This window comes from Lepisosteus platostomus, chromosome 14 (assembly GCF_059453375.1).
Source record: "Lepisosteus platostomus isolate fLepPlt1 chromosome 14, fLepPlt1.hap1, whole genome shotgun sequence".
NCBI classification, from domain to species: Eukaryota; Metazoa; Chordata; class Actinopteri; order Semionotiformes; family Lepisosteidae; genus Lepisosteus; species Lepisosteus platostomus.
In genome coordinates, this window is record NC_142624.1 from 37,810,246 (window position 1) to 37,831,939 (window position 21,694).

A 21,694-nucleotide genomic window follows, 5' to 3' on the forward strand; every position below is an offset into this window, starting at 1 on the left:
CAGTTCAGTTATCTCTTAATTTACATTACCATACCTAAGAGTGCAGTTGGCATTGAAAGCATTAATATCTCAAATTAATATTAATGTTACCACAAGACATTGCATCTAGCTAGAAATGACTGGATATGGGGAAACATACAGCAGTTAAACAAATAGCTAGGAGCACAGTGTTGGCGAGCCCCCGCAATCTGCAATAGCAAAGTGAAGCATGGATTTGGTTTGATATTAACAGATGAGGCCTGCTGGTCAGGAGGGGCACGTTTAAAATGAAAACAAAGCCATTGTCTCCTGTGCACTGTGAAGTATCCTAACTTACAGAGGTTTGTGCTTGTCTTGATGATAGCTGTGCCTTAAGATGAATACATTCATTATCATAAATTAAAACCGGACACCACCGTTTTATGAGGCACTGAAGAAGACCACACAAAATTAAATAACGATGTATTGCTTCCAAAGAAGCTGAAAGAGTTCAGTTCAGGATATTGCTGTTAGTCTGGAAACTTTTGAGGTGTTGGTGTTTGTTTTAGCTGCAGCCTTGAAAACGGGTCAGGTAGGTTTCAGATTATTTATACATTTATGGATCATGGATCAGCTTCTATCGCAGCACATGAGTACTAATGTCCTTATGCGAATGGAGTGTTTAACAAATGACTTTACAGTGAAATAGCTGGCACACACTGACTGGGGGATTGGTGTAGGCTATGTGGACACTGTGGAGGCTGCCTGTTGTTGTAGTTCAAAACTGGCAGACAGTACATTAATAAGCTTTATCTAGATTCTGCGTTGTCCAGGGGTGGCTGTAGAGGAGTAACTCCTGGAGTAATCGTAACTGAGGCTTGCCAGCAGCACCCTTCAGATCTGGCACAGGCTGAGCAAGCACAGCCTGCAGTGGGATCTGCGTCTTGGAACCAACACGGCAGCAAATGTCAATCCGAAAGTATAAGTTGAGTTTGATGATAGCTCTGTGACAGGAGAAACAAATCCAAATAAATAGTGGGTCTGCTTTTTAAAATGGTAGGCCTCAGCAGACACTCTAGCCTGGGGCTCCCTTTTTTGAGAGTAAGTACTGTAACTGAAAGGCTGAACAGCTTTCAAAACACTCGCTGCAGCTTCGTCCTTGGCGTGTGTGCACTGCTGCCTGCACTGGAGCTGTGTTTGACAGAGTAATGTGTAATGACGAAAATGTCTTCTCACTGCTTTGCGTGAGCATAGTTGTCAATTCCTCAAAGCTCGTGAAGTGGATTTGATTGAATTGCCTTCGTCGCAGGGGTGTGAAAACACAGCTGTACCAGAGCTGCATGAAATGTTACCTTTGATCATTTGGGTTGCATTTCTGGAGAGGTCACTGGTTTCTAGGGACATGCATGGTCTTTCAGGATTTCAGGTGTGTCGTGTTGCACGAGATGCAGGCCAATGTTTCCGATGGAGAACTAGAAGACGTTGACCCAGACATGTCTTTGATCTGAACAGACATAAAGACTGAGCTCTGTAGACTATGGATTGCTCCTTGCATGTGACCTGTCTGTGGGGATGTGCTCTGCTGAAGTTCATTTCAAGGCTTCTTTTTTACTGAGATGCTTGTTCTTCTGCTAATTATTTTAATTTTATGTTCATTGTAAAACTAAGGTACTGTATAAGCATATAACCAGGTTTGGTAATTTCCATTTTTCTAGATTGGTTTATTTGTTTCTTGTCAAATGCAATATGCCATTTAATTTAATTCGGAATGTTCCAACAGTGACTTACTTGGAATAAATAAACTGACAGCTGATTCCTTGATAGAGGGAAAGCCGTAGAACAAGAAACGCCTATTTTGCAAGGGAGATGAAGACAAATATTCCCAGTCACTAGCCATGTGTGGCTACTTTTATGAGAAGATATAAAGTTATAAAAGTGCATGATTGTACATATACAAGTGCATCATGGTACATTTTGCTAGTGGAAATGCTGTGAGGAACAGAGATCAGTTTCACATGAAACTGTTCAACGTATCTGATGTGCCTGGAAATCCAGTATTCCCACCTTTCAGTCTATACAGAGAAAATTGATGTTTGAAGTTTGTTTTCCTTTCAGATGATGAAAGTTTTTATAAGTATTCTGGTGGAAGCGCAAGAAAAAGAACCTAAATCTGAATGGCGCTTTTGTGTGCTTCCCAACAACTCAGTTTAGGTATACTGTGTGTGCCCTGAATAGCAGCCATGTGACCTCAAAATTATGAATAGTTCCCTTTTAGGGGGCTCTGAATAGTTGGGCAGAGTGCCCTCAGCTGGGGCACGGCCTAGTTTCATTCCCTGGTGTCAGTGTTTCTCTCGTTTCTGGGCTGTTTGGAATCGCATGAATGGCCCTCAGCAAGCAGAAAATACAGGCAGAGGCTCAGTTGTTTCCTTTGCTCTGCGAAGCCCGCTGTAGAAACCTCACGAACCCCTTGGCCTTTTGATTTGGGGGGAAAAAAATGTGTGCCTGATTTAAAATCAAACGAGACAAAAGGAGGCCCAAACACAGAATAAAATGTTACATTAATTTACTTTTCAGCTCCTGGCTTCTGAGAGTCTGTTAAGGCTGGGGCGCTCTGCTCACGTCTGTCTGCTTAATCGCTGGTCCAGTGGCTCCCAGTGGGCAGGCAGTGGCAGGCAGAGCTGTGCTTTTCCGCTGCGCACCGAGTCGAACCCTCATCATTTTTAGTGGGCTTAAGGGTGAGAACAGTCAGGTGTTGGTCTCGCACAAAGACTCTCTTTCTGACTGAAGGTGCTTCCGGACGTGCTGTTTGTGTTACTGGTACTGCACTCCGTTACATTTTTGTGTTGGGTGGCCTTTTTGTTTCCGGTGGTGTTCTGCTATCTTAATAGAGGAGCACTTCCTGTTTTTGAGTGAAAAGTGCCTGCTGGAGGGGTGGAAACCTTGGAGTGATTTCCAGTTCCAGGAGCCGCCGATGACATTGTTTTTCAGTGACATTTGATTTTTCAGTGTTTTCCTACGGCTGTGTTCCTGATTGAACCCAGTCACCACTGAGATCTGTCTCCCACCTTTGTGCATGGCACTGAGTAATATAAAATAAGCCGACAGTAACATTTGAAAAGTAGTACAGTACAGATGACATTTTGTCAGTGCCTTTGAGTTTTATTTGCTCTGTGATTTTCCTTGTGGTATTTACCATAGACCTCACCTTTTCTCTTTCTGTTCGCTGTAGTGTTGTTCTAATTAATGGTGTAGTGGTGAGCTCCTGGAGAAGGGAACCTAGTGTGGTTCAGTCGTTCTGATTAAAACTGGAAAGAAATGAAGCAGTAAATGGAATAATAGGAAATCATTATGCATTTCAAGTTCAAACTGCTCCGATTTTTTTTTTTAAGAGACGACCATGCAGATTGCCGTATCTGCTTTCCTCTCTTTAATTTTTCTGCTTTGTTGGGAAGAAATCCGAGTGGGCCTGTCCGTGCATACACCTGTCCATCGCTCAGTTTCACTTCCCAAGCCCCGATCGGGGGGACAGCTGAGGAACCAGACCTGGGCGATTGGATTCCGCCTGTCAGCCTGTGCCGGCCTGTTGCTGGCCTGACATTCATCCAGCTGTTGGTGGTGTCTTATTATCGAGTGCATTTATGTGGCTGCAACTTTCTCTAGACGCCTCATGTGCACATCAGTGTTTATTTATACTGGGGAGAGAGCTGGCTCCTGTGTTAGGGTGATGGAATCGTTGGCTTCATACGAGCGTTTAAGCTGAAAGTCAGTGAGTGGGGAGATATTTCTGAGGCCTAAAATACCATAAAAAGGAGTATTATTTAATTTGTAGAGTCCTTACTAATTGCTTAATACAGACATAGACATCCCCAGTCTCCCGGACGTTCTGGGTGAAAGTGAGATTCAGTTGGACTGGTGAGTTGTAGTATTCAAAGTGTGTTGCATATATATTATAGTATCTATCAGCAAATTATTTAATTATATAGCTGTGCCACCCCCCCCAATCAATTTTCAAAGTTGGGACATCTATTAATCTGTTTATATTTAGCACACTAGTCCAGATGGGGGCGTTGTAGGTTGTTTTATATGAAAACGTACAGAGTACAGGTTAAGGAAGTCTGCTGCTGTGATTTCTCAAGACTGCCGTTCTTTATTATCCAGGCTCCAGCCAGCTCCCCTGGGTATGCGGCCTCGGTTTAAATAGATCCCTCAGTTCTTTCAGGAGTAACCCTGTGAGGAAGAGGGCTGGTCTCCCCGCCTTGTGGCCCTTTGATGCCTCTCTCCCCTACATGGGTTTAGACCAGTTTCCAGAAAAAATCAGATTTTTAGAAACAGAAGTCCTGCTTATTCAGCAAGATTTATGATGAATCTTTTCTCCTGTTCCAGTCCTTGATGTTGTGTGACATTATCTAATGCTTCGTCATTTCTGGCTCATCAATACAGTATATGTGATGTAAGCCTCCCAGTAGCTGCCCAGAGAGCTGTGAAATTGCTTTCATGACCTCCCACAGGTAGATGCTGAGAGGCAGAGACGTGCAGCTTTTCACAACTTGCAGTGTTATGAAATGTAAGTCAGGAAATGGAGCCCCGTTACATGTTGTGAAGAGACGGTAAAGGGAAGCAGCCCCCTTAATGTTTGGAGCAGTCCGAGCTGTGGAATTTTAATGTGTGAGATGAAAAGGCTAGCATTGCGTAACATGTATGTCTTCCGACAAGGTCATGCTCAGTGCTCACTGTGTCACTTTGCAGGCTTCTGTGTTTCTTTGTTCTTTGTAATAAATGGCTCAGAGGCACTGCAAGCAGTGGTAATAGCAGTGCAGTTTGTCTTCGTGAGGAGAAATGGGAGCAGCACAGGAATTCCTCTGGGTGGAGATATTCTGATATTAGTTTTTTATCATTTCTAGCTATAGGAAGGTTGAAAAAGAGCCACTTATTTGTTCATCAGAATATTCATTTGGGCACGCATGGGAGAAGACATTCATTATTCATTATAAGTCTTCAACCCAAAGAAACATGTATGTCTCTATATTTGCTTGCCGCTGTGTTAACAGTTCATTAATTACGTTTTAATGGGTCTATCTACTGTATTTTATGGGTTTCTGATGAGATTTACATCGGTTTCAATTTTGTTCCTGAAATGAGTCCTACAGTATTTAAAACAACTATTAAAGTGGTATTTATATCAACACTAAATTATATATTCGAGGTGATATGTAGATTCAGATCATTTTTACAGTTCATGGATCTAAGCATTCTAATTGGAAGCATCAGATAAGATAAGATCTCTTTATTAGCCATATACAATTTCTTGTACTTGGAATTTGTCTTTTCGCATACCCCAGCTTGCTCTCCATGAGTCACACAGACAGGGAGAGAAGCTTGGGGTCAGAGCGCAGGGTCAGCCATTTATACAGCGCCCCTGGAGCAGCTGGGGTGAAGGGCCTTGCTCCTAACGGAGTAGGATTCCTTTGCTGGATTTGAACCGGCAACCTTCCAGCCACAGGTGCAGATCCTGAGCCACAGAGCCACCGCCCCGCCATCAATGCAGGTGATGAGAGTTATATTGGAATTCTCTTCTTGTGTTGTAGTGTGTGTGTGTGTTAATGGTAGATCAATCATAGTAATACTGTGAATCATAACAGAGTGATTACTGACTGAATGTCACTACATTGGCGTACCCAGCTCCAACTCGCACATGCAAGAAAAGGATGTTTTTTTGGTTATTCTTTTACATATTTCTTCTAATGAACAGTTAACATATTTTCCGCCACTTACAAAGGCAAATGCATTAGGCTAAGAGCACAGGGAGGTCCTTCGTGGTTTAAAAGCCCAGATGTGGTTTTGTTAATCAAACGATGCCCCATCATAGACAGGAGATAAATTCTCTTGTTGGAAGTGAACTGCAGGCAGGCCTTTACTCATTTTCTTAGCAGTGCTGTACGAACGTTTAGCCTGCTGTTCAGTGTTTATTTTGCTGTATCTTGAGTGTCCTTGCCTCACGATATTTACAGGATACATGGGTTTATAATAACTTCTGCTTCCAATGGCAACCTTAGCTGTGCTTCAGTACTGATTGAGTAATCTGGTTAAACCTAAAGCTTTTACAAAACAACCCACAGTTCTTTGTGGTTTTGTATTTAATATTTACTTATCTGTGCTTTGTTAACTATACTATAGCTTTAAGTAAGTGGTCAAGTTTAAATGCGTTATTAACAGGGTCATAAGCGCTGAGAGTGTGGACACCATTGTTTTTGTGAACCTCATTATGTATTAACAAAGTGTAACTTAAACGGGAACGTCAATGCTATTTTTATATCTCGGGATTAGAAAGAATCGGTATTGACGAACGAATGCATTTCAAACCCCCAAAATAAAATGTATACGGTAACTTGTAAAACCTCCAATTCACTTTACAAACTTGACAAAATTTCCAGGTATGTGCAGCGCCGTATTCATTTCAGAACGAGGCAGCAAAACTTCCGGAGACGTGTTGCGGCTTTATTACATTGTAGACAAGCAGGCTGAATACATCTCTTTTAATTCAGAAGAGACGATTTTGCTGACAAATATTACTTGTTAACTCTGCTTGCAGATCACATTGGATCTGAAGTGAGCCGTCTGCTGCACACCCTGTACTTACTCGCTCGAATGCGAGTTTGCGGCAATATGGCGACTTACAGTACTTTCACAAAGTTCACGATTTTGTGCTTGATTTGAAATCGGTCATTTTGTTTCTGTAATCTCAATGAATTAATTTTGTTCCCAAGATTTAATAACTGGTCTGAGAAATTGGGGCTGCAGTTCCCCTTTAAGTACAGTGTGCTGTGTGTGAGCTGCAAGAGTACAGTATGTGTGCTGGGGACATGTTATTTAGGTCACTAATGATGATCGAACAGGTACTTTTTCTAAGCCCCATGTAGCGAGATGACAAACATTTCACAAGTATTTTCCAGTTCTGACATTACCAATAATCTACTCTGGAAACAAAGGCATCACCAAGGTTATCCAGTTGAATTAGAGCAAACTGGTTCATCCGATGACCCATTTTTTCCATCAGTGAGGAAGTCGGCATCCTATCAGCATGTGGAAATTTGTTTTGGGACCCTGGGGCAGGGTGTGACATCATCTTCCCCGCAGACGGCACGGTGCAAGAGTGGTCAAGCCCAGAGGACAAATTCTGCACAAGGGCACAAATGACCGATTCAGAATTAGGTTGCATTGTGAAACAAAAATTATTTTGTTGATAAAGGGATACTTTTGTAAATTTCCCATTTCACTTGGAAGAGAAGCCCCTTTGTGTGCATTCCTCTATACAGAAGGACGTGGCTTTCTTCATAGTCTGCCACGCTTCAAGCAACAAAGATTGTCATCCTTTTCAGAAACTAAGGAAATAAGACTAACTGGGTGGGGATATTTACTCAGTGGTCTGTGAGCCAGCTCTATGTTTCTGATTGATTAAAATGATGTTGCCACAACAGTGATGTGCATTATTGTAAATTACCAGAGAAATGAGATACAGAGAGCACAAAAACAAGACGGTAATTGAAATGTTTTTAAACCCATCACAATCTGAGAACAATTTATTAGCTTTTTTTTAGATTTAGCTAAATCTTTTAGATTTAGAGAATATAACAGGCTATTTAATTAGAGAGACATTTGAACTGAATCATTTAATAACCATTGAAAGATCAGCGTCTTGGCATTTTTTAAGAACGTCAAAGTAGCAGTGGTGCATTAAAGAGGATCTGGTTAATATGATGCAAAAATATCGGCTGTGTTTCTGAAAGCGGGGTTTCGTCAGACACTTTCTTCTGCTGAGACTCCCCTGTCTGCAAAGTTTAACTAGAATGTTTGATAATGTAATGTGAAACAATTGTGAAAAGCAACCCCAGAAAAGAGCAAATGTCCTATGCGCTGAAAAATGAATTAAAAAAACTATCAGTAGGAGAGGCCAGCACTGTTATTTTTTTCATTGCAACTTATTAATGTTAAATATTTCTCTTTCCAGTTTTGTTTTGCACTGCTTGTTTTATTTCTGAATGAGCAGTCTGCAACAAGCATGGTGGAGTGCCCTCTAGTGCCTAGTGGTGTTACTGCATTCAAATACTACGGTTGCATTTGCAGTCTATTCTTATTGAGAACGGTTTTCTCATTGAGTGGCCAGAAGGAATGAGTTCAAAGTCAGAGAAATGCAGATACATCATTTGAGAGCAGTTAGCAGTAGCAGGCTGTGATATTTCAATACGCCTTCTGTTTGCTTCTTCTGGTTTTATACAAAGTAGAGGACACCTTTGATTTGAACTAAAAATGAAATGGACTGTTTCCTTAGGGTGGCATACAAAGACAACCTCCTGCGTCACACATTTTGAAGAGGAGAAAAGTGTTTTTCTTGTCACATAATCAGATAGGGTACACATTTAGGAGGCATATTTGAAACTGTGTCAAAGTTACTGGGAAAAAAACATCTACAGCTCCACCCTCAACAGTCTTCTTGTGCAGGTGATGAAACAGGGCTCTTTGGTTTTGTATCAGTGACACATGAAATAAACCACAATCTGAACACATTCTCAGCCCAGGACTTCAGATGACCAAGAGCATATTTCAGCATGCATGAGCATTCCCCTGCTCACCTGACCGAGCACATGTGCTGGTAAACATAATGGAGGGTCACTGTCTTCTATATCTTACATTCAATTTCAATTAGCAGTGGTCGAGCAGATGGTTACCATGGCATGTTAGTTCTGTGATCCTTAAGCTTTATCTTAAAGTTGAAAAATCAGATCCTCATTGAAGAGCATTTCTAACTATTTGGTGAGATTAAGCAACGAAGGGGCTTGGAATTTTCAGCTTTGCTCCTGAATGTAATTACTAGTGACTTTGTCTTATTAAAAGCAATAAAAGTGATGTGCAGTTATACCTTTTACCACAAGAGGGCGGTTGTGAAGTAGTTCAGAAAACTGAGAAGATTGTAAACAAACTTGTACTGAATGTTTCAAGCTAGTTTCTTGAACTGGTTTCCACAGGTGGGGCAACATAAGGCTTTTGTACCATGCTGTTCTCTTTTATTGGTAAAACAATGAACGACATTAAAAGAATGACGGGGGGGGGGAGAAACGATGGCACTAGACCGTAAACTCCAATGTAATATCTTCTCAAGCTAAACGCAACTACAGCAGTTTCCAAGAATTGCATTTGTTAAGCACATTTTATCCCAGAAGAGCGCATGGCGCTTTACAGGAATCTCTTTGTGTACAGCTCTGCCGGGGTGACGCACAGCAGATCGGGGGGGGAGTGTGAATCTGCTGTACTGACTTAATCACAGGATGACGGTGTGGGAGTATAGCCACAGTATATGCGGAATTCTTTTCTGCTCTCACTCCTTATTCGGTGCTGTGTTTGTAGATGTAAGGGTAATGAGCTGGGCTTTAGAGGCACCCAGATCTCCGGCTAGGATCAAACCCGTGGATGAGCAGTTTGATTTCCACTTCTGTGAAACAAATCCCCAGATTTGATTTATGCTCTCTCCGTGTGCAGCATCCGAATCCGGCTTGCAGCTGCATCACTGAGCGGGTAACAACTGCATTGCAGCGGTTTCTCTCCACAAGCTCGGCCCTTGCTCTGGTGCTGTTGACGTGTTTACGATGTTTATTTTCGAATTAAACACAGCCCCCCTCTTTTACTCACGACTGTTGGGTTGTGCATCCGCATTTTAAAAGAACGGTGGCATGTGATGACAAATCCTAACGATCTTCTGTGCCAAGAGCTCTGTCACTTATTGTTCTGTGCCTCTTCGTAAGAAGTTACATGCTGAAGACAGTGGGATTAATAGTTGGAAAAACACTCAGTATGAACCAGTTTGCAAAACAGAAGCTCAACAGCAAAAAAAAAAACAACTTATTCTGTCCTTAACCTTGAAGGAGAAAGGATTAATTAAGAGACCAAATAGCCAATTCCAGTTCAGGTTTCAGTTTGAAGAAAGCAAGACATTCAGCACTTTGGAAGGAACACATTACCTTTAAATCCTGTCTGTATATTTTTTGCTTTGGAATTCCTGATATTTGTAAAAGGCAAACAAAACCCTGTAATACTCGACCTGAGTTTTATATTTCCTTGGGTATATATATAACCTTGGTATTTCTACAATCTCTTTTGAAGTTTTTAGTACAAACCAGAAAACATCTAGTCTTCAGTTTTGTGCAGGGTTGTTTTAGATACATGTGTTTCCACCATCTGGGTCAGTGCAGGACCTGAATCTTTTACACAGATTTAAAGGTTTGTCGTGTCTGTGTCAGTGTAGATTGTTGCATGTGGTTCTCTGGCTGCCCAGTCTCTGAACACCTGCAATTTCAAAAGTGGAAAGGAAAGAAAAATCTTTCCAGATAACATGAATAATGGAAGTTAAGTGCTTTCCCTCTATGGTAATCAAAGCACATCTTTTTACTGGGTGCACTTCTGATTGAGGTACAGATTGCGGGAAGACTGTGGGATGCAGTTTCTCAGGAATGGTTGATAAAATTACACATCTCATAATCCGGAGAGATGTATGTGCAGATCCCTGATGATGATACCCAACTTCAGATAACTTTATTGACCCTTTCATATAGGGAAGTGTAGCATGGTGGGCACGTCTCTGGTCTCATAACTGATGGGTTGTGGGTTCGAGGCCCAGCTGCAGACACTGCTGTGGTACCCTAACCCCAGTGGCTCCAGTCCTCCCAGCTCTCTGAGTGGGGATCAGTCTTGCTGGGGGGGTCATGTCTGTGATGGCCCAGTGTCCCCTGCAGAGGGGGAGTCACAAGCTCTCTCTTCCGCTTAACACTGCAGTGACCAGGTTGGGGCTCTGTCCTGATGAGCTGCTATTTGTCCGGAGATTGAAATATTCCCACATCGTAGGTCATCCTTTTTTGTCGCTCATCTTTCTCTCTGGGACAAAGTATAACGTCCCATTCTCCTCCGATTCCGGTTGGAATTATATTTTTTCTCATTTTGTAATGCTTTTGCCTTTTGTGGTGTTTAAATGAGGGTGAAGGAAGCCACTATGACCCGGCCGATGATGCCATTCAGGCTCTGTTCAGACCACGTATACAGGACGTCACGCTGTCCTGCTTCTTTCTTCAGCTGTGGGAAGTGCAACAGTTAGGGGCTCTGTTACAGCAGCTGATTGTAAGGGAACACCGGGGTCACGGCTCAGTGTGCTCGACAGGTCAGGGCTGTGCAGTAAGAACTCCACAGTTCAGCTCTAACTCGACTTTCTCCTTTTGGTTGGGGTCTGGGTGAAGCCACAGTAGAACCTGTCATCGTCGTAGCCTTCAAATCGCGTTCCTCGTCACACAGATGGCCAGCCCCGCACAGACCTGTACATTTTGAAAGGCCCTCCATTTTCTTTCCATTTGTTTTACTGAAAAGGAGCGATTTTAAAGGACTGGTCATCCAAAACCTATGCTGTAGTCGGGTCTGGTCTGGTGTGCCTCATTTGCAATGACGTCAGGTTAGCAGGTAGTGTGGATTAGTTCCGAAACACGATCCAGTGCCTGGAGATGTTCACCCAGAGGAATAAAGAACAAGGCCATCATTGAGGTGTATCCCCTTTACTGTTTATGTAAACCTTTCAGCCCAGAGATTACATGCGGCTTCGGCTCAATACTAATTATACAATGTACCCTTATTAATTACCTTAACATTTAGAGGCATGTCCTAATTGTTAATTTCACAATGCTTGGCTAATTGCAATTAATCAGCTAATGCTTGTGCAACTTTTAACTCTCTTTCAGAATCTCGTACTCTGTCTCAGTGAACATTTGGTCAGCCAGAACCTGCCTTCCTTTTGTTTTTCAGGGACCAGCGTATGAGCCATCCCAATCATTTTAAAATGCATACAGTTGTTCAGAGGTTTAGCACTTTGTCCAGCAGGAAAGAATCCACAAAAAGCCTCTGATGTAATGGAGCTGAATGTTAATGTTGCCTGAACACAATAACTGTTTCCATTGCACTCTGACAGTCCCTTTGGCTATTCAGCGCATCATAAATTAAAGATGCTCTATTAATCAGTGTTCGCTCCAGCCTTATGTGCTAGTGATGACTTAATAAGGGTTTCTTAGTACACAAGTAATAGTCATGAATATGAAATATGTAAGCAAGTCAGCGCTTTGCCAGTGTGTGCTGTAAATTCTCTATTCATTTAAGTCTCCTGGTAGAATTCTCCTAACTGGCATTACCCTCACGAAAACCTTCACTCTAGAAGCTCTGCAAGCGAGTCGGGATGTAATTGTACTGTAGTTCCTCCTTTTTGCTTTTGTTGTGGTCACCCAAGAAGCTCAGTAGAAGCAGATCTCTCCAGCATAACCCTGCCCTGTCTCATGTTACCTTTCTTGTAGTGGCTGTCACTGCAGAGAACTGGAACATAAACATTCTGAGGCCCATACTGTGAACCTCAGTGTAATTGCAGAAAAGAAATTTAAGAATATATGGATTTGTTTCATCCTGTGTGCTGTGAGAAAATGGTTGTTGCTTAATGTGGCTTCAGATCTTCAGCTTTGTTGCATGCTAACATTATTTTTTTTTCAAAAAACTGAAGGATGTTAGAAGCAAAGGCAGGCCACGTCATTTTATTATTTTCTGTTTGTGTGTGCTCTGAGGGACTGGTGCCGTTAAAAGTCTTTACCTGAGCCGCACGGCCACGGGGATTCTGCAGGGTTAGTCATGCCGGCCGGAAGGGTGAGGCCTCGTCAGAGGCTGGATTGGCTCCATGTGCTCGTGGCGGATCGTGACAGCTGTTCCGTCCTTTCTGTGCCAGACTCCCGCGGGACAGGCACTCACAGCGGTGACGACTTCCCCGGCCCCGGTGCTCTGTGCACTCGGCAAAGGGAAAGGCAGAAGCAGCGGAGGTGCCCCCTCTGGAATTGGACGACTGTGTGTTTAAGCCCAGAGTGGGCAGGGAGCACGCCCAGACCTCGCCGCTCGCGAGCGAGAGAGCATGATTGATCGCAGCCTGGATTGATTGCAAATACAACCCCTCTCAAACCGTGTCAGATATGAGGGTGATGCTGAGAGCATGAAGGAATGTTGAGAAAGCTGGTCTGCAAGAGGATCTGTGCTTGTAAGCATCCCTTACCTTATCTTATCTTATTGGCATGGTGAAGTTAATGAACGCAAAGCCACATATTTGCTTAATAATGAATAGATGGCGTGGAGGGCAGGAGGGTTGCCTCTGTCCTGGCAGGCGTGAGAGACAGCATGTGGAAATGAGTGATGGAGGCTCAGGCCCTCATGGTGAGAATAATCTTGAGCTCTGTAGGATAGAGAGCCGGCTGGTGTATCTGGTGAGGCGATAGGAAGACTGAAATCAATTGTCTCCGTTGATGCCCTGTACAGATATCTTGCGGAAGAATGAGTGTTTAATTTCATGTTTATTGTTCTGTGCGTGGAAGAAAGAACCTATCCTGGGAGGCGAACAGCCTGTACAGCTTTAGTCTTATTTTGACGTGTACGTATTGAATACATTTGAGAACTCAGAATGTGTTTTTGTAAGTTCAGGCCTGTGTGTTTAAAAGCCGGGGTGTGCAGTAATGTGTGTACGGTAGCTCTGCGCTGTACTGGGCTGTAGTTACAGTTTGGAAGCGGATCTGTTCATCAGTGTGCACGTTCCGTGGCAAACCGCGAGCTGCTTGTGAATTCGGTGTGCATCGTCAGTCTCATCGGGCAGTGTGGACTCGCTGAATTATTCATGACAATTGATTATTTGTCTGGCTGATTTTCTGCTTCCCCCAGTCCATGTGCTCTGTAGAATAAAACATGTTTTCCAATGATTGTGGTTTTGGAAAGGAACTGAAACTCTTTGCTGTCAGTAAATACATCTATGAAGCACCTTGACTGTTGAAACCTAACAGTCCCCAGCAGTAATGCATAACAGAAACAGTGCTCTTCAGCTGTGGCTCCTGGGAGCTACAGGGTGTTGGTGTTGTCATTTCAGCTGTAACATAAAGGGTAAAAAAAAACATTCCAAGCATTTTTAAATTGTTGAGTGTAATAAGATCTGGTGGACTGTGGGTGGCTCTCCAGGACCTGCTGTGGCCTCTCCTGTACTATTATCTGTTCTGCATGGCTTCTGTTACTCTGCTTCCTTTCTCTAGTACATTTCTCACCTTTTTCAGCAAAAGAGCTTTTCTGCTACCCTAAGGAATTACTTTAATATCATACCAGGCCCCTCAGTCCTTCAGGAAAAGTATTATGGAAAATATCCTCATATCCTTTCTTCTAAGTATTGTTATGGAAAATGTCCTCATATCCTTTCCTCTAAGTCAGTCAAAAGAAATCAGCATGTGTCAGGACTGACTGTTTTCATGGTAAACGCCATGTGTGTCATCATCTTAGAGTGTCTGTGAACCCAGGTACGAGAAGATGCCAAGGAACAACCAGAAGTGCTGCTCATGTTTTCATCCATTTCCTAAACTTGTGTCTTTACTTGGAATATAGATGTTTATTTCTTAGTACTTTAAGCACAGATATGAGCAGACATTCTGTTTTCTTTTACAGACAAGAATTTTGACGATGAAGACTCTGTGGATGGGAACAGACCCTCCTCCTCCAGTTCCTCCTCTTCTAAAGCTCCCTCTAGTGGCCGAAAGGGGATCAGCATGGGCTCAGGGCGGAGGCCAGGCCCCCCCACTGGCGTAAAGGCATCAGGTGAGAAGCCGCCTGCTTGTCAGGGGCCGTGATGTTACCATGTTTTGGGTCTTTATCTCCTATCATGTCCTGTAGTTTAAAATAATTCTACACCCTGGGGGGGGAAAATACTTTGTAATATTTGCAATGTTTGGTGGTTTGATGCAGCGCAGTGAAAAATGTGTGCAACAGGATTTGCAAACCAGCATTGCAGCCCTTCAAGAGCAAGGTGGTCCCCAGCTCCCTTAACTGGGTGAAGTGCAGGTGAGGCTGATGGAGAGGCTGTTGGTGCTGGTGTGTAGATGTTTGATGAAAGGGGCTTTCAGCAAGCAGTGTGAGCTGATGGTGTGTTACATGTGGAAGAGAAACCCCTGGAGGACCAGCTTTATTTATTTATACAGAGGAGTGTACTGGTGGAATTTCATATTGGTAGAGCATAGTCAACCAGTGCTCTTTTTGGAATGGACTGGAGGAGAACGAGGACAGAGGAACAAGTGAAACAAGTGAAACAAGAGCTGTGAGCAGGAGAGAGTGTAAACGCCCTGCCAGGTTTTGTTTCGGTAGTGTGCAGGCTGTTAGCGTTGCGTCTCCGCGCTCTCGTTCCAGGAAAAGAAGGCGCCAGCGCAGGGGCCGTGGACGAGGAGGACTTCATCCGCGCCTTCGACGATGTTCCGACCGTACAGGCAAGCTGCTGGCCGGCGCGGTCGTGAAAGCCAGACGTTGACAGTTATGCAAAAACTGTGATCTTAGCGTTGTCGCTTCAGTGGGGGGGGGGACAGAAAAGACGATTATACCTGCAAACTGTAGGCTTAACCTACATCTGTAAAATGCACTTCTTAAGAAGTAGTTCTGAGTCCTCAGTCTGCACGGTTTTCAAATGGATTGTAATCTAAACCAAACCAGTGGGTTTTTAATCTCTTTCTCTGATCTCATCTGTGAAACACCTGCACCTCCCTGCTTTCCTGTGTCTCTTTGCAGATCTATTCCAACAGAGAACTTGAAGAGTCAATGAACAAAATCAGAGAGGTTTTATCGGATGACAAGCACGACTGGGAGCAGAGAGTTGTTGCTGTAAGCTTCAGTGTTGCCCCGTAATCGTGAGCATTGTCCGCACTGTGTTGTGAAGGATCTCAGTAGAGCAGATTTCTGGCCTGCACTGCATTTTAATAGACACCTGAAAAGGAGCACATCAGTCTTTCACTCCTTCTGCTCCAGTTTGCCTTACATTGCAGACAGCCATTTCTACATTTCCAAAGTAACCTGAATAAATATTCTAACATCGCAGTTTTTCTTCTTTCACTAGTTTCTCTCTATGCACAGTGTTTTACTGCCTTCTTTGTTGCACAGAAATTTTCATTAATTTCAGAATTTTCATTAAAGCTGTGAGTAGAAGAGTTAAAATATGCCTGCCCTTATGAGCCAATGGCTACAACAGGCCTCTTAACCTTTCCTTTTAAAGAACCTCTTTTTAGATCCTCACATATTTCGGACATAAAGATCAAGCCTTTGGGTTAAGCCCAAATGAGGGATGATGAATCATTTAAGGGCCACTTGTGACCCTAGCGTGACGAGGCCTCTGTACAGAGCATGGGCTGTGATTACATGTAGGGCCATGTGAGAACAAGCGATTGCCGGAGCTCTCTGACAGAAGGTTTTTCCTAGATCTGTCTTTTCGGGTTGAGTTGATGTCATACCTCTCCCATAGAAGGCGGTGCAGGACGTTGAGTTGAGGGAGACGGATCAATTGATTAGACTTTGTCTCCCACAGCTGAAGAAGGTGAGGTCTCTCCTACTGGCAGGGGCAGCGGACTACGATGGCTACCATCAGCACCTGCGTCTCCTGGATAACGCGTTCAAACTATCAGTGAAAGACCTCCGCTCGCAAGTCGTGAGGGAGGCGTGCATTACACTAGGGTGAGCGGACGTTTTGCAAGCTTTAATTTCTTTGAGGTGGGATGAATTGAAAGGTTTGCCCCCGCATTTAATGGCGTTTGAATCAAAAGCAGATTGGAGACCTGACCAGCTGAAAATGGTTGTATCTCTCCTGGCTGGGGGCCTGTTTCTCCTGTGCCACACTCAAGGGTTAGTGTCTGATAAATAAATCAGAATTATTCATGAGGAAAAAAGCGTTAAATCTGTATTTGGAAACTTCTTGATTTCCTTGCAAATATTAATCAAAACGTCAGTTTTGCCCCCACCACAATTAACGATTAAAGCCAGTCTTGAAGAACTCCCAGATTAATTTGTTTTAGCTCGTTTAACACTGGTGTCATCCTAATGAAGAGTAACTTGCTGAGCACTGGGGAAAAAATGTCATCATAAATAACACCCTTGCTTGTGGACATGTAATCACTCAATTGTAAATGTTCCCAATTACAAACAGCATAACCATGTGTGAAACTCAACAGATAGACCTTATTGTTGGCATGAAGCTATGAGCCAGGGTGTGTTAATATGAGTTATCCAATAACAGAGTATTTCCCTGTCCAGGCATCTGTCTTCGGTTTTGGGAAACAGATTTGACCATGGTGCAGAGACAATCATGCCAACTCTTCTGAATCTAGTTCCAAATAGTGCCAAAATCATGGCCACATCTGGAGTTGCTGCAATCCGACTAATCATGCGTGTGAGTATCCCAGTGTGCGAAAGGGTTTTTCAATCATGTCTATGTCCGTGGTCATGAGAGAGCTTTGTTTGACAACCCAGCAGAAAAGGCTCCATATATTCCTCCCTCTGTAACATGTTCTCTCTTGGATGTACTGTCAGTGACTACTGCCTATCATGGAGTGCCATGGAGGTTTAAGAAATTGAATCCGAGGCCTTTTTTAATAGCACAAAGAGGATAATTTTACTTACCTCCACTGGGGGCGGAGCTGCGGCTCTGTGGCTCAGGATCTGTGCCTGTGGCTGGAAGGTTGCCGGTTCAAATCCCGCAGCCAGCAGAGGAATCCTACTCCGTTGGGGCCCCTGAGCCCCTTAACTCTAACTGCTCCAGGGGCGCTGTACAATGGCTGACCCTGCGCTCTGACCCCCAGCTTCTCTCCCTGTCTGTGTGTCTCCATGGAGAGCAAGCTGGGGTATGCGAAAAGACGAGTTCCAAATGCAAGAAATTGTATAGGGCTTATAAAGCAACATCATAACATTATTATTATTGAAAAGAGCAGTGTGATGTTTAGAGTTGACATGCATCGGCACAGTTTAAAAACAGATTGGGATTTTATGTGTGACCCGTGGTTTCTCCTGAATTTCCTGAATTGTCCCTTGTTGTTTTTTTTAGCACACACACTATCCCCGACTGATTCCCATAATGACCAGCAACTGCACCTCCAAATCGGTGGCTGTCAGAAGGTAACAGGGTTTCAAAACAAATCGGAGATGACCGCAATGAGGAAGTATGACTTCCTGGTAGGAACTTACACCTCCTTTTCTTTTGTCCTCAGGCGCTGCTACGAGTTTCTGGATTTGCTATTACAGGAGTGGCACACGCATTCACTAGAGAGGTAAGACTGCAGTAACACAGCCCCTTCAGGCAGACATTCTCCTGCAGTTGTTTAAAAGCTTTTAAAATTCCCTCTATAGGGTTCTTAATTTTTGTAGTAAAAAAAACAGTGATAAAAACGAGGAATTGCATGCAGGCAGCTGTGCTCTCGGGGGTAGTGGAAGACCCTGGCCTGTCTCGGCAGGTCTGCTGTGTAGCAGTTAGCTTGTCAAGGCATGCTAGTAGCTGAACAGCACTGAATGAGGGGATTGATGAGCCTTCATGGGTTAAATTAATGAGCAGCGCATCTCGGCAGTTTCTATAGCAACCAAGGGAGGACCTTTAAAAGTGCTCCCCGTGCCCACTTTCCCCTTCAATATCCCAGACGGCTTTGTGATGTACAGCTAACTTGCAAAATGCCTGGCGGTGAAGCTTCAGTGCCAGAGATGTCCTCTTATTGATTTCTTTTCACTTGACCTGCCTCCCCCGTGCGCAAGCCTTTGGTGTGTGGGGAGGTGTGACGGGCTCTGCTCTCTCCGGCGGTAACGATGCCTCGTTCTCGCAGGCACATGGCAGTCCTGACGGAGACGATCAAGAAGGGGATCCACGATGCCGACTCGGAAGCCAGATCGGTCGCCAGGAAGTAAGTCTCGAACCCGTGGCCCAAGGGATCATGGAACCCCGTCTGGGTTACTCGTATCGGACCGTAGGATAAGAACGGTCATTCGGAGAGGCAAGGTGTGGTGAGATGTACGATGTGGACAATGCACATCTGCAAAAGAAGTGCTAAATTTCCAAAGTGTTATTTTAAAAATGCTTTGTGTGTTATTTTCAAATGTTGGATTTTTCTTGGTAATGTAAGCTGCTTTGATTTTTTTCCCCACCGCAAATAAGTTGTACAGTACATGTGCTTTTATTTTTTGTTGTTTTGTTGTCGCACTACAGCTGTATTTCTTCTTTATTACTGAGTGGCTGTACTTGACCTTTCTGTAGGTGTTACTGGGGATTCCACAGTCACTTCAGTCGGGAAGCAGAACAGCTTTTCCAGTCGCTGGAGTCCTCTTACCAGAAGGCCCTGCAGTCCCACCTGAAGAACTCGGACAGCATCGTGTCTCTGCCCCAGTCGGACCGCTCCTCCTCCAGCTCCCAGGAGAGCCTCAAGTGAGCCACGCTTGACCCTGTGCTTGTGTTTCCCAGAGTGACAGCCTGCCAGACCCACACTCCAGCAGTTCCCTTTAACTCCCCAATTCCTAACAGTCTTGGGAAGAAATAAAGCCGGTTGACCAAATTAAATATGAGGACCTGGCTGCTCAACGTGAATAGAGGTGTAAGTGATTCCTGGTCCGCTGTTCCCAGGACCTGCAGGGGCTTCTCCTCTGCAGCACACCCAGATTCTGAACTGAGCTAATGACTTGATCGGTTGCCTGTTTTTGCTGCGTCTTCAATGTTGGAAAAAAATAAACCTAAGCTTTAAGCGTAGACATCTACACTTGGGTCTGACATTTCAGTCCATGCGGTGTGAAATCTTGAGTTTTCAGTTTTTTTACTGAAGTGTTGTCTACTGGGATCTTCTCAGCACTGGTCACAGGCAACGATAAGCACAATCGGGTAGTATGGTCAATATGAACACTTCTGGCTTCAGTACACGGTTCACTGTGGCCATGTGTTGTTTCTGTAAGTCAGCTGTACATGTTGCATAAATGCTCAATTTTCAATAAGCTCTTTCTAAGGTATGACTTCTAACAAACCTCTTTGCAGATTCTAATATTCTAGTGGTGTTCTCGTGAGTGCACCGGCTGCAACTGTTTATCATATATGGACATGAAGTCACTTTTGATCCATTGCAGAGAGTCCTGGGATAATCATGGGTCTTGCAGTTCTTTAATTGTGTGTTATGTAAGCATGCCCCTCTGTTTCCTCAGCCGTCCGCTGTCTGCTAAGAGAAGCCCAACAGGAAGCAGTGTGTCCAGAAGTAAGGAGACTATTATTTGTTTCTGTATCACAGGTCCTTTCTCTGTCTTGACTAGATATAACCCTTTTAAACCTTCCTATTATTTGCCTGTTACCTGAGTCTGATAGGCTGAGTAAGTGAGGGTATCAGAAGAGTTGACGTAAACTGTGTTTGAAATGTCTTTATAACAAAGAAAAGGGTGGCGCACTGCACTTGCGCACCAGAATGAACAAAAGAAAATCAGGAAAGCTACAAAGCAGAGGCGGCCATTTGGAAGTAGTTCATTGATTCAGGCACCTCATCCAGATGTTTCCTGAAGGAAACCAGGGTAATCAACAACATAAAAGGGTAGCTTGTTCCACTCTCCCACAACCCCTGGGTAATGTGTGCTTATAAAGCATAGTTTGGATTTCCTGGGGGCAGTGGACCCAGCAGCAAATTTGGACCCCATTTAAATAAGGTTACCCTGGTATTCCACAGCACAGATATGGCACTGGGGTGCCGTTCTTCATCGAAGCGTGTACGTTCATTCTAGTTCTCCCCCCCCCGGGTCGCTGCCACCCGCCTGAGCCTCTCCCCCTCCTCCCCGACAGCCTCCTCGGTGAGCGCCAAGCCGGCCGCCACGCCGGGCTCCCTGCAGCGCTCCCGCAGCGACATCGACGTCAACGCCGCCGCCAGCTCCAAGTCCAGGATGGCCGCGGTGCCCTCCGCCGCGCCCTTCAGCTCCGCCGCGGCCCTGCCTCCTGGCTCCTACGCCTCGTTAGGTAACCTCTCCGTTCCTCGCCCGCCGCGGCCCCCCGGTGCGCTGCAGGCCCACGGGCAGGGTCCCGGAGCTGCGCCGCCGATCCCTTTCATCTGTGCTCATCTCAGTCTGCCTGACTGCCCACAAGCACATGACTGGCTTTCATGGCTCATCTAGACAACGAATAACCTTGCCAGCCCCCAGAAAGCAATCAGATAGCGCTGTCAGGAATAAAGACCTTTAAAGCCTTGGTCTACAGGCTTCCCCTTCTACAGTTTCTTTTTTGAAGACTTCAGTACATGGTTGTACTGCTGATCACAGGGTGCTTTGGACAGTGGTGTGTTGAGGGACTGACTGGTGACTTTTAAACAAGCTGCAGCTACCATAAGCTCTGTGGAATACTCTTCCCTAATAAAAATAACTGTTGTTCTGTCTCTCAGACCTGGAGCTGTTATTAGAGCATTTTGACGTGCCCAGTACAAAGATGCTTCTTCCAGCTGTAACATTGGCTTCCCGTTCAAGTTTAATAACTCACCTTGTTCTGTTCCCATCGCAGCCTTCTAACTTCCAAATGCACTCCCTCCCCAACTTTAACTGCGTGTTAAAAAATAAATGCTAACAGGAAATCGTTCTACAGCATAGGAAATCTGAATTGGTCAACTTGTAAGTTTCTCGGGGAAATGGGTAAACCTCCTTGCTTGTGAATGGTCACTTTGATTTAGATCCTGTTTTAATTCCCTGTCATTTGGTGCAGTAGAACATTTGTAGCCCAAACTAGCCCCCCCCCCCCGCCTGCTGCTAATCCATACTAATTTTTCCCTGTTAACCCTCTTCCCACTTTTCTTGTTTTTGCTTGAAGATGGTACACCCACTAAATCGGAGGGTAAGATGTTTGTTTTTGTACCAA

The 21,694-nt window shown here is 44.3% G+C and overlaps 1 protein-coding gene across 37 annotated transcripts in view; it reads left to right on the plus strand.

Annotated features, from left to right (window-relative positions):
* The window catches only part of clasp1a (cytoplasmic linker associated protein 1a), a 98,650-nt gene that overhangs the window by 40,677 nt on the left and 36,279 nt on the right, over nucleotides 1-21,694 (plus strand). For 27 of the 37 annotated variants that reach the window (XM_088606140.1, XM_088606141.1, XM_088606148.1 and 24 more), the window contains 12 exons: nucleotides 14,488-14,637; nucleotides 15,223-15,299; nucleotides 15,595-15,687; nucleotides 16,385-16,530; nucleotides 17,107-17,242; nucleotides 17,894-17,964; nucleotides 18,057-18,116; nucleotides 18,660-18,737; nucleotides 19,088-19,255; nucleotides 20,017-20,066; nucleotides 20,639-20,809; nucleotides 21,647-21,670. In XM_088606140.1, the coding sequence (XP_088462266.1) occupies nucleotides 14,488-14,637; nucleotides 15,223-15,299; nucleotides 15,595-15,687; nucleotides 16,385-16,530; nucleotides 17,107-17,242; nucleotides 17,894-17,964; nucleotides 18,057-18,116; nucleotides 18,660-18,737; nucleotides 19,088-19,255; nucleotides 20,017-20,066; nucleotides 20,639-20,809; nucleotides 21,647-21,670 (1,224 nt within the window). Of the gene's footprint in view, nucleotides 1-12,782; nucleotides 13,052-14,487; nucleotides 14,638-15,222; nucleotides 15,300-15,594; nucleotides 15,688-16,384; nucleotides 16,531-17,106; nucleotides 17,243-17,893; nucleotides 17,965-18,056; nucleotides 18,117-18,659; nucleotides 18,738-19,087; nucleotides 19,256-20,016; nucleotides 20,067-20,638; nucleotides 20,810-21,646; nucleotides 21,671-21,694 lie in introns of those variants that run through there. The other 10 variants (XM_088606143.1, XM_088606151.1, XM_088606173.1 and 7 more) reach the window with 2 other exon arrangements.